Below are 12,512 nucleotides of genomic sequence, written 5' to 3'. Positions count from 1 at the left end.
ATTGATTAGTCTGTTTGAAAGACTGACTTGAGAGTCTGACTCAGTCACATACGGTTGTTTGTCATTTACGTTTAGAATGCAGGTTAAGGTTGCTTGAGAATCAAGGGGATCGATAAATAAAGAACATACATATCAGGAAGTACTACACAGGATAAGATAAGCCACGTTGAAGTTTGCTTTGGAAAAGTGGTCTCAGAGGTACAAAGGCAAAGGGTTAATGGTTTGAGGAACTACTCCATTAGTGGGGCACAGTTTCCTGCAACTGATAAATAGCATGTTCATGTTCATCCATTACTTCATTTTCATAGAGTTGAGGAAGGCAAACTCTATTTTATAACTGCTGCGGCTTTATAGTCAGCCAGTGTGCGGTGTTTTTTTATCTCAACTGTTATAAACAATGACTTGACTGAGTAATCCAATTTTTGTAGCTTGAAAAGTCAATTCATTATAAAATGCACTAAGAAATGTTTGTACTCCGCAGATTTAAGACCTCCTGGCAAGGCCTTGCCTACATTACATGTCCTTAGTGTACTATCACACAGAAACAGGAGAGAAGAAGACTCGTTCCGTTCATAGTATTAACTGGACTTAGAACCAGTGAGAACCAGTGTTAGCAGTCTGTGCTCAGGTTTGTTCCTGCTTTATCTGTGGCAATCAAAGTCTTCTTATGCATATCCGTTTTCAGACAGCCGCAAACTCACAAGGGTGCCCCTATACAGGATGATTATAAGGGCCAGAATAGAGCTGCCTTTTGTGGAAACATCCTTTCATTGCGTATTATTTATTTATTAGATTTATTTATTAAGACGTTTCCCTGTGTGTCTTGGAGAGAAACTATGCCTGGAGCTGTTATCTGACAAGCGGACTCCTTATTATAAAGACACGAGTACCTGACATCAGATTGATTCCCTGTACACACACATGCACACACACACACAACACATGTAAAACTGGCACAGCAAACCCTCCACAGTATAATTTGAATTAGGTGTTGGAGGTGTTTAGGTTGCCGGCATTCACTGAATAAATGGAATGTGATGAATGGGGAGAAATATCCCCCTGAAGGAGGTGATAATGAAATGGCTTGAGCACTGATGGTGAAATAAATGGTAAATAGCCAAGCTCTGAGGAAAGCACAGCAAAACCAATCTCCTGTCTGGAAGAGTAGAAAGGCAGCATTAGATTCATTTCCACTTTCAGTACACCTTACCTCGCTATGTATTAGATTTAAGTAAGTAACCAACATTCCTTTCCTAACTCCACTCCAGTATATATGGAAGGGAGGCAAATGGGGGCATCACATCCGTCTTTGTCAGCCCTCATAGGAATAGCTGTCCAGTGGGTCCTGTACATGGGAGGAAGGAGTGTGTGCCCGGCCAAGCACCTGTTAGTACCTGGTTCTTAAAAACACACACTACTGATATCAGTGAAAAAGTGCACGTCAGCATGATATCTTCTTTCCAAGCCAGCAAACCAAACCAGGGTGGCACAATATAATGAAATTAGAAGCCACAGGGATTCGATGTATGCACTCCCTGCTCCGTGCAAACACACAGTCCTGGCCACCTACGAAGGTACAGGCATGTGGAAGAAACCACACAAGTGCAGTAGGAGGTGGGGCTCATATTGTCTGCCAAGGTTGTGATGTTAATCTGGCAATTTATGTGTTTAACTTTCCTGCACTAGTAACCAGATTTGAAAACCTGTGCAATGGAAGAGAAGGCATGTTTTCTTTCCAACCAAAACATTAATTTCACTGATTAGCATACTTTCACCCACAGATGGAGAGTAATTAAAATCAGCTTTGTTTGGATTAAAAACCGCCAGACTTTTATTATTAATGTCTATGAATGAAATTTGGCAACTGAGAGCTCACAGAAAGTATAACCGAAACTCAAGAAAATCCCACCTGGATTTTGGTCTCTACATTTGAGTCCACCGGACTTTCAATCAGAAAAAAATGATTGGGATGGATTCAATTTAGTTCATTTACTGATATTTCCCCTAAGTATAAAAAGGTAATTGAGTATAAGAATTTTTTTTCCCATTCATTTTGACTTTAAATGCATGTTTGAGGCCCCAGTCAGACAGACGTACACTGCACTGCTTTTTTTTAATTGTTGCTTGGCAACCATTGAGTCACGTATCCTTAGCCTAATCTATTTTGTGAAGTCTCACGGATATGTGCATGTTATTTAAATGTATAGGCTACAGGTGGAGGGCTCCTGCTCTGGCTACGCTAGACACAGGCAAATGGAGATGCAATCTTATGACTGCACTTCTGGACAAAATCTTCTACCAGTGCATAAATATTTTCTGGAATTTCTAGAGATAAACAATTTACAATTAAAATCGGTTGTAAATGTCAGTTTTTTTGGCTAATCCAAAGATGGAAAAATAAGTACAAAATAAGTGAAAAATAATTACATACATAGATGCAAAACTTTTGTTAATCCAATATCACCAAAGCTGTTTTGCAAACTAATCAATAACATTTGCAGCAATATTCTAATGTAAGCTGAGATATTGAAGGGATAGTTTCAAATCTTTCACAGGTGACAAATTTCTGGTTTACACCATGATATCCCCTAACAACATGCAATTGCTACATTGTGAATGCAAGTGAAGAAACTAGTTCTTAACAACCACTGTGCTTCAAGCTTGACCAGAGCCTCCAACAAACACAATTGTCAGTCTACATGAGTGCGATGGTGGTTAGGGATCATTGTCTGCCTGCTGCACTTTCCATCCCTGCTGGTTGTTCAGGTTGTCTGCTCAGCAGGGGGAAGACATGGGAGGGATTGTCTGAACCCTCGCAAGGTATCTGTCTCCAAACACAACTCTGCAAACTTGTCTGTCAGACAAGCCTGAATTACCAGGAGGGCCCTGAAACCCTAAACCTCAGATTGGTTGTCAGTCTGGTTTGTAGTAGTGACATTAATTAGAAAATTTGTTTGACACCACTGCACCAACGTATCAACTGACATGATACAGATGTATTCCATACACAATGCAAAGGAATGGGTTTCAGAAGGTTCATCTAGTTATGCTATTAGATGAGGCACACGGACGTGTAGACATCTTAAAAAACAAAAACTATACAGCAATCAATTTAAAGTAGCACGAAAATAAGTAAGGGCACAATAGGACTGGTGAACAGAATCAAAATGACAGCAGGACATTGAAGGAAACAGTAAACAACAAGAGGAGGTCCAAATGGACAAGCGCAATAAAAAAATAAAAAGGAGTGTGGTAATTAGCAGGAAACTGTGTGTGCAAGAGAGCAAAAGGTCATATCTGGTTGTTGTTTTATATTGCTAATAGAATGATCTAAGCACACAGACTACTACCCTTTCAAACTCTTTTTTCTATTTCCTTTTCATCACCACACACACACACACACACAGACACACACTGAAGCCTGGAACTATTGCACAAATAGACACACAATACCACGGAGCTGCTGCTGGAAAGGGCAATGAATTATGGTTACCTTTTTCTGCATAAAGGCATATCTTTTGGCAGTTTAGCATTAAATGACTGTAAAGTTTTCAAGCTGTCCAGGGATTTTACAGTAGCATGCATGAACAGCTGCTATCCTCAGAGTACCTGCTATTTTCCCAACAGCAGACCATCTGCACATAAACGGCCACATCCTTACAATGTGTACTCTGGCTTTTGCCTGTGATGGATATGGAGAAACTTGTTCTCTCTTGCAGAGGTAATTGCTGTTTGATATTGACTGTGCATCCGGGAAAATGTTTTGGTGGTTGGGGCTGTGTGACATGAGAATGCTTGTACAGCAGGACATGAATCGTGCATTTACAGTCTTGTGTCAGTTGCCTGTAAATTTCGTTCTGGTTCTAAAGGTATGATTATGAGCTGTTTTAAAGATGGGCGGGTCCCGTGCATGTACAGTATATCCTGGATGGGTATGAATCAAGGGGGAACCCACAAACCCTGTCATTATGTTTCACCTGGATTCCCATTCATGCTGATATAAACAGATGTCCAAAGCACTTAAGCACACAGGTGCTGACTTTAATCGACCAGTCTTAAGACACTCAATCCATGGCCTGCTTTGAAAATTCAAGCTTTTCTCACAGTTGTATATAGCTAAAGTTGTCGATGATTCTGTTTTGAATATGGAACTTTGCTTGTAGGTGTTTTCTGCTGGAGAGAAATTTGTCGAGCACACAGTGGGCAGAAGAGCATTTGCCAGGGCTCAATTGAATCTCACCATTCGAGAAGCCACTTAGCACTGTGGGAATGTCATGCAAAGTTCAAGTGAAATCAGGCAGTCAGTAGGAGTGCAACCGTTCCCTTAGGGATCCCTGTGTCTCTCCTTGTGCCTCCCTTTTATTTTATGTTCATACATATGCAGCAGTAAAGATATTTCCTTTGTTTGGCTTTGCAATCGGGGCATATTGACCATCATAATGAATGTAAGTAAGGGGGTTTTATTTCTGGCTCATGTTTTGTATTTTTGATTTACCAGGAGACATTGGGGTTGTTTTTTAAAATCAATATTTTTGTTTTATCATTTCAAACAACCATCAAAACTTCAAGGATTTTACATTTTGAGCCCACAATTTACATTTGAAGAGACTAAAAGTAAGAGTGGCAAGTGTTATGACAATACTAATAAAAGAGATTTTTCTGAATAAATAAGGCTTTATACATTTTATATAGTTTTACATATTAATCCTGGATAATCTCCACTTACATTCATGTAACCTTAGATGTGCTTTGTGGCATAGGAGGCTGCTGCTGCTGGGCTGCTGGAGCACAAGAGCCAGTGGTTTACCTTTCAGTTAATGGGGCGTAGCTCTTTGAAGCTCACTGTTTGTCTGCTGCACAAACCTTATCTGATTACTGGACTGGTACAACAGGGCCTGAGTTCCTGGCTGCCATCCTCAGGCTAGTAGATCTGATTACCCCTCCTGTTGGGACCCAGTGCAGGCAGCCAAAACCATCTTTGTTTGGTTTCTCTGTGGAGAGAAACCCTGGCAGCTGCAAGCCTCTTGATGCAGCACTCATTGTCCTAGGCTGTGCTCTCAGGACAGATTAAAGCATAAACATTTTCTGTCCTTTGCTTGCACTTGGGAGTAACACTATTATAACCACAGAGATGGCTGCTCTTAGAACCACAGATCAGGTTTTGCCTAAATTTCCCCTTTAGAACTTGTCTTATCTTGCTAATATACAGCTGTTACTGACAAAGCAGACTGCATGAAAATATGCAATATCATCTGAGACTCAAATTACTTGGAAGATTAATTATATAGTGCAAAATAATAAACTGTTTTTTTTTTTTGCTGATCAGTAATTGTGCCTGGGAGCACTGTTGACTGACAGTTAATTTCTTTTTTCCCCTGCTCTTATATTTTAATTTATTTAGATAACATAACACAGCTACAACAGTATGGATTTGTTTTTGTTCAGTATATTTATCGCTAAGTTCCACATACCCACTCTATTTTTTGCCTCGTACTGTGTGATGAGAAATAGTGAAGTACCGTTTTGTAGGTGCAGAGCGTGGATGGTGCAGAGTTCCATTGTCATGGAAACCACAACTTTGCCCATGGCCATCGACATTCAATTAATTTATTCATTATTTGGTCACAGTTGCAGATTTTTATTGCTCAGTAGTGGCTTATTCCCATTAGTCATAACAATGATGTGTTTGATCTATTATGAGAAGGTGAGCATTTTTAAAGTAAAAATTGCTTCTTTGGATTGGTTTCAGTTTTTCGGCTGCTCGTGTTATTTCTGTATTGCTGTAATGGACTATGACTGACTCCCTGCAGTTAAAGACCATAAATAGTCTCTTTGTGTTGAGAATTCTTGCATAGTTACAGTAGCTGACTGCACCTCCCCAAGAGAGCAGACACAAAGGTCCAAGTACCTTAGGAAGCAATTTCACAAGCGCCATGACATGTTGTACATTGTTGTACATTGAGGAAGCATGCTCTGAAAGGGTTAAATAGAATAACAGTGGGTGAGTTTGGCTGCAGCGGAATCTCAGCTCATAGAAACACTAATTGCAGTCAGGCAGGCCTGGGCTGGCACATTGAGCTCTACATCCCCCAGACCTCCTGTCAGGCCTCCTGTCTGACTCTCAGACCCATCACTATCACAAGTCAGCTCCAGCACCAGGCTCATCTAGAACAAAACCAAATCTGCCTTCAGGTTGCTTTTTGTCTTTTAATACTTGATGCAGATGTAAAAATCCCCCCAAAACATAATTCCAGGAAGTTAGAAAGTGTTGTTTAAAGGCTACAATTACAGTGTTTACTACCTGCTGGTGTTTCTATGGAGGCATTCCCTCAATTTCTCCTGTAATCAGAGGTAATTTTACAGAGTATGCTAGCTATTACAGATTCAACACAGCAATTACATCAGGCATTCAAGTATCCTGTGAAACAGCTAAAAGATGATTATGGATTACATCCTCCTGTGTGTTTTTCCTCATCTTATTCACTCCTTCCACTGTTGTTCTTCCCAGCTCCCGTCTTCTACTTTGGCAACACAGACTACCATGTGGATGAGAGCGATGGCTTTGTGGAGGTGCAGGTGTGGAGGACGGGGACTGATCTTTCCAGAGGAGGAACTGTCACAGTGCGCTCCAGAAAGACAGAGCCTGTCTCAGCTGAGGGTATGTGTCCATGAAAGGTAGCTTTCTCTGACAGCTTTATGTAGTTAGTGCTTAGAGAAGTGTAAACTGCAGAAAACAATAGACTTAAGTCGTCACCCTGTCACGCTTTGTTTTTTGAGCTCAACAGTCCAAGGAGATGTTACAGGATATTGTTGGGTGGACGGCCTGGGGAATGTAAACAATGTTTCAAGGTTTGGAGGAAAGAAATCATGGCTTTTCTGCTGGACCATTGCCTTGTGGGCATTGGATATGCACAGTGTTATGAAGATAATGGTGGTTTGAGTGAGGACAGGCCTTTAGGAATGCATGCTTATTGTTCTGCATGTCAATGATTTGGACTCTAAGACTGGTTGCTAACTCAAGCCTTCCCTAAAGCCCCTATTATCTCCTGCCCCCAGGCAGTCTTCTCCCTCTTGCACAGATCCATAACATCTCTGCTTTGGCCTGCATTACAACCGTAGAAATAACTAGCATCTAATCATATACAGCATGGTAGAAATGCAAGGCCACACTTAACACCCATAACTGGGTCATAAGTACATGAGAAAAGCCTGTGGGCAAAGGTTGAGATCTCAATACCCAGTTTCTTCAAAGAAAGGCAAATGAATAACCTGTTTGCGCTTGGGGAGATATCCAGTTTCTCGCTGTGCGCTTTTAATCACGCAACGAATTCCAACAGTTCTTGGCTATTAACCATGAGATAGAAAGCATCATTTTGTCAGCACGCAGGGTATATCATTTCATCTTACTCACAGACCCACTCACAGATGAATTATGATGTAATGTGAGAACTGCTGTAGAAATAAGATCAAGTACTGTAGTCCATTTGTGCTATGTCCACTGTTTCTCATGAGCTGATGTGTTCTCTGTTCATTGAAACAAGGCTGACCTATATTGTCCTATTGAGCAGCTGGTGTAGATTATGTGGGGATCAGCCGCAATCTGGACTTTGCACCGGGGGTCACCATGCAGACTTTTCGCGTGACCGTCCTGGATGACCTGGGCCAGCCGGTGCTGGAGGGGCCAGAGAAGTTTGAACTGGTACTACGGATGCCCATGAACGGGATCCTCGGGGAGCCGAGCAAGGCTACTATCCTCATCAATGACTCTGTTTCTGACTGTGAGTAAAAATCTTGGTTGTAATCAAAATTTATTCAAAAGATTACACATAATGATATATGATGTTTACACTATGTTTCAGATGTTGATTTATGGGTTCAATTTTGTTGTTGTAGTGCCAAAGGTGCAGTTCCGTGATACTGTGTATGTGGGCAATGAGGACTCAGGGCAGATCACAGCTACTGTGTACCGTAGTGGTGACATCAGCTACAGGTCCACAGTACGCTGTTACAGCAGGCAGGGGACAGCCCAGGTCATGATGGACTTCAATGAGAGGCCCAACACAGATGCCTCCATCATCACCTTCTTACCAGGTGGTGTTGCAAAACCTAACACACGTCCCTTTGTATGGTTTGTGTTTTCTTTACTGGCTCTTGAAACAATCAATATCTTTCCCCTGTACTGTTTTTTTTTTTTTTTTTTTTCAGGAGAGATTGAAAAGCCTTGTGTGCTGCTACTAGTTGATGACACAGAACATGAGGAAGAAGAAGAGCTCCGTCTTGTGTTGGGAAGCCCCAAGAGTGAATCTCCATTCGGAGCATCTATTGGAGGACAGAATGAAACGCTCATCAAGATAAAAGACGATGCAGACAGTAAGAACGCTTTCTTTTCTTGTCATTCACTATTCCTTATAACAGTTCTATTTAAAGCCACCATGTGCAGAATTTTTTAGCAAAAATAAAAAATTTTAAGTTAAATCAGATTTACCATTGTGTCTTGTATGATATTACCAAAGGGGCAACAAATTCAGAAAGCTGTAGACTCAGTGGATTTAATATGTGCTATGTTACAGTTATAGCATGATTAACACAATACGCCATGCTTTCTCAGAGGCCATTATTAGATTTGGAGAGACCAAATTCAGTGTGAATGAACCGAAGGAAAGTGGACAAGTGTCTGTGGTGAAGATCCCTGTGCTGCGTGTTGGAGACACCTCCAAGGTCTCTGTTGTCCGAGTTCACACCAAGGACGGATCTGCTACCTCCGGGGAGGACTATCATCCCATATCTGAGGGTAAATGGTACCGCCAGGCACTGTTATCAGGAGAGCAGTGATTTGAAATTTGATAGAAAAATAATTGTCAAATTTCCCCTATCTTGACAGAAATTGTTTTCAAAGAGGGCGACATGGAGCACTATGTGGAGGTGGAAATTTTGTACGACGGTGTCAGAGAAATGAGGGAGGCATTCACTGTCCACCTGAAGCCTGATGAGAACATGGTGGCAGAAACAAAGGTGAAAATTAAGCCAAATGAGTGTGTAATTTAACTGTCAGGTGTGTAACTACCTGGCTAACGATCACATTACAAAGTAGCAGCAACTTGTTCCCTGTTAACACCCTCTTAATTGCCCTTGCTTGTCAATCAACAGATGAGCAAAGCCATAATCTATATCGAGGAGACCAACAGCATGGCGGACGTCACCTTCCCCTCGGTGCCCAGAGTGGTGTCTCTGCTGCATTACGATGACATCGACAGGACCAGGGACTCTCTTCCTGTGGCTGGATACCCTGTCATTTGTGTCACTGTATGTCCAACTGATAGACCAATAAATACTAAGTGATAGACTTTTCAGTCATTGACTCTGGTAATGATTCACTTAGTGAAGCTTTTTGTCTCACAAGTGCAGTTCCAGAAAGGAAAATACTATTTATGAGGTAGCGTTTAGCAGATGTACACACTTTGCTCAATTATCACCCACTTTGAGAATTCATCAGTAGTATCTTTTCACTGCTGCAGTGGTTTTTGGGTGCATTTCATTCATAAGCATCATTTCTTTTCCCTTTTCCAGGCTTGTAACCCCAAGTATCCAGACTATGACAAAACAGGCTCCATCTGTGTCAGCGAGAATATCAACAACACCCTGACCCGTTACCGTTGGCTTGTTAGCGCCCCCACCGGCCGCGACGGTGTCACCAGTCCTATGAGGGAAGTGGACTTTGATACCTTCTTCACCTCCTCCAAGCTAATCACTTTGGACTCAGTCTACTTCCAGGCTGGTTCCAGGGTCCAGTGTGCCGCAAGGGCCGTGAACTCTAATGGGGATGAAGGTCTGGAACTCACTAGCCTCATAGTGTCCATCAGCATGGACGAGGGTGAGTGCAGCTCATTCTCTAGCTTCCAGTGTTTAGTCTCTCTCATGGAAATGGCTCAACATGATAAGCAGCTGCTGGCTGTGTTGAGTTCTCCCAACACAGTACTTGCTGTCCTTGCTCTGACAGAAAAACTGAAAGATAAAAGGACTTTCAGTGGTGGATTTTTAGGGAAACAAAACGTTTCATGTTTTTTTTTTTCTTCTTCTTCTTTCGGCGTGGTTGCAGGAATGTGCCAGCCTCGTGTTGTAGGCACAGTGGGGGCCGAACCCTTCTCTGCCAAGCTGCGGTACACTGGAGCGGAAGACACAGACCATCCCAACCTCATCAAACTAACTGTCACCATGCCTCACATTGATGGTAAGAACCACAGATTGTGTTTGGAATGATGTTTCATCAGTGAGAATGTCACTTAGAGGCAGGTTGTTGGTTTGATACTAACTTGAGCTTGGGGAAACTGTGCTTCAATATGTCACCAATCAATTCTTTTAATAACAAGCTACAAAAGTTAGTTTGTCCTAACTTTAACATGCCTATGTTTCCACTTTATAGCTGCTTTGTATGCATCTTCCCTCAGGTATGTTGCCTGTAGTGTCCACCCGACCCCTATCTAACTTTGAGCTCACGCTGAGCCCTGACGGTACACGTGTTGGCCACCATCGCTGCTCTAATTTGTTGGACTACGCTGAGGTCAAGACTCGCCACGGCTTCCTTACCGAAGCTACCAAAAATCCAGAAGTAATCGGGGAGACCTCACCTTACCAGTACAGCACTTCCCTCAGGGGATCCAGTACACTACGATTCTACAGAAACCTCAACTTGGAGGCTTGTTTGTGGGAATTCACCAGCTACTATGACATGTCTGAGCTGCTCAGTGACTGTGGAGGCACCATCGGGACTGATGGACAGGTAAGCAACCCCACCTTCGAGCTTCAGCTCACCTCTGACCCCTTTTGTCATCTCTAGACATGAGGTGGAAGGAGCCAGTTCAATAAAGACGTGGAACCCCTCGAGGACAGGAATGTGGACTCAGTAGCGCTTTGTCTGTGTTGTCCTCTAACAAGTCTTGTTCATTTTCATTCCAAAATCCACCTGGGTTTCCAGTTCAATCAACTGATTAATCATTTACAGCCATATTACAATCCTGCTCTCCAACTTGGTTTTCCTTTAGAGATCTGAAGTAACTACCAGCCACTAGAGAAATCATCCATTATTGTCTGGAGACCCATGTTAACCTCAGTAGTAATGACTAACCAGACACCCTGCTTCCTTCAGTTCCTGGTAGGACCAATTATTTGTCTTGTCAAAGAGGAAAGTCAATAACCAGCAGTCTCATAAAAAATCCCATTTTGTCTGTCGTGCTAAGTGCACAGTTGTTCTCTTTGCAGCAGCAGCTGTTATATGTGAAGGTGTAAGGTGGGGATCTTAAAGCCCTGTCTGTCCTCCTGGCACACAAGCCTCGCAGCATTCAACATTTGCATTCACCTTGGAAACCTACTGTTAGTTGACTTGCAGTTAATTAAAGTAGAGTGTTGATAAAGAAGGACTGGAAGAGTGTGCAGGGCACATCACTGTGAAAACTTCCACTACCCTCCCCACTGAGGACTATTAATTAAAGCCCTACAGCACTGGCAAATATGTATTTTGTATATTGGTTTGTTATTATAATGGGGGTTTCTCATTTTACATGGCTTCAGGTTTATTTAATAACAAAGGCATCACCCAGGTGATAACAGGCTTTCTCAACAAGTGGAACTTTGTTGCCTGTAGCCATGTACAGTAATAAACATGTCCTGGCAAGTGAGCAGGCTGCTGCTAGTAATATAAACTTTACTTCAGCCTTGAAGTAAAGAAATTGATAATGGTGAGCATGTTGACTACCTCTGTCTTCATTGATTAGTGACCACATTATTTCTGATGATTTATAGAAATAAATAATGCAGTATATCATAATGAAAGGATAGAAATGATATGAAAGAAATGAATGGTTTTACCTTGTTAAAATTCTGAAAAACACACATCTAGCTGTAAAGACTTTTCTTGTCCCTATTGTCTTTCTATCAAGAGGAAGAGTGGTATACATTCAGCTCTTGTACAGCTCTGTATGCAGATTGCGTTACTATGGTTACTATTGAGTAGAGCTAAAAGACGGTATGTGGATGTATGGACTGGAGTCACAGGTTCAGTTTCAGGATCTGTAAGGCAGGATCAATGGAAGAAGACATAGCCTTTGTTTGTGGGTGCCCTGTGACCTGAGCGATCCTCAAAGTGGGCAGGAGACCGGAGACAGCTCCATGCAGGCCGGGGCCAGTGGCATGTCGCAGTGTAGGGCTTAGTACCCAGCTTAACAGGACCACAGGAAACTATTAAGGACCAGCAGGTTGTGTCAGAAGGCCATTCTGCAAATCATTTGCTTGAGCTCTCTGTGCCCAGAGGTTTAGGCACGTCTCCACATGAACATAGAACCAGTGCAGGCAGGTACCGCTCACAGGTCAGAGGAAAGTGCAGATACCAGAGAGCACTCCCTCTGAGAACTTTCACCACTCGCAGTCATTTGACCATTTTAGGGCAGCTCTTCTAGAGGGGGAAAGTTGGGAGAAATTCAACACGCCAACATGTGTGCGTATGTGTGTGTGTGTGTGTG

General features: G+C 42.3%; 1 protein-coding gene across 1 annotated transcript in view; it reads left to right on the top strand.

Annotated features, from left to right (window-relative positions):
* The window catches only part of LOC111657808 (FRAS1-related extracellular matrix protein 2-like), a 53,297-nt gene that overhangs the window by 33,805 nt on the left and 6,980 nt on the right, over positions 1 to 12,512 (top strand). The window contains exons 7-16 of the mRNA XM_023410125.2: positions 6,509 to 6,658; positions 7,569 to 7,778; positions 7,894 to 8,091; positions 8,206 to 8,370; positions 8,609 to 8,791; positions 8,882 to 9,012; positions 9,148 to 9,303; positions 9,568 to 9,871; positions 10,097 to 10,228; positions 10,446 to 10,777. Of these exons, the coding sequence (XP_023265893.1) occupies positions 6,509 to 6,658; positions 7,569 to 7,778; positions 7,894 to 8,091; positions 8,206 to 8,370; positions 8,609 to 8,791; positions 8,882 to 9,012; positions 9,148 to 9,303; positions 9,568 to 9,871; positions 10,097 to 10,228; positions 10,446 to 10,777 (1,961 nt within the window). The remainder of the gene's footprint in view (positions 1 to 6,508; positions 6,659 to 7,568; positions 7,779 to 7,893; positions 8,092 to 8,205; positions 8,371 to 8,608; positions 8,792 to 8,881; positions 9,013 to 9,147; positions 9,304 to 9,567; positions 9,872 to 10,096; positions 10,229 to 10,445; positions 10,778 to 12,512) is intronic.

This window comes from Seriola lalandi, unplaced genomic scaffold (genome assembly GCF_002814215.2).
Source record: "Seriola lalandi dorsalis isolate HSWRI2012SDOR001 ecotype SW California unplaced genomic scaffold, Sedor1 jcf7180002054413, whole genome shotgun sequence".
Classification (NCBI taxonomy): domain Eukaryota; kingdom Metazoa; phylum Chordata; class Actinopteri; order Carangiformes; family Carangidae; genus Seriola; species Seriola lalandi.
This window is presented reverse-complemented; position numbering and strand designations above follow the sequence as displayed.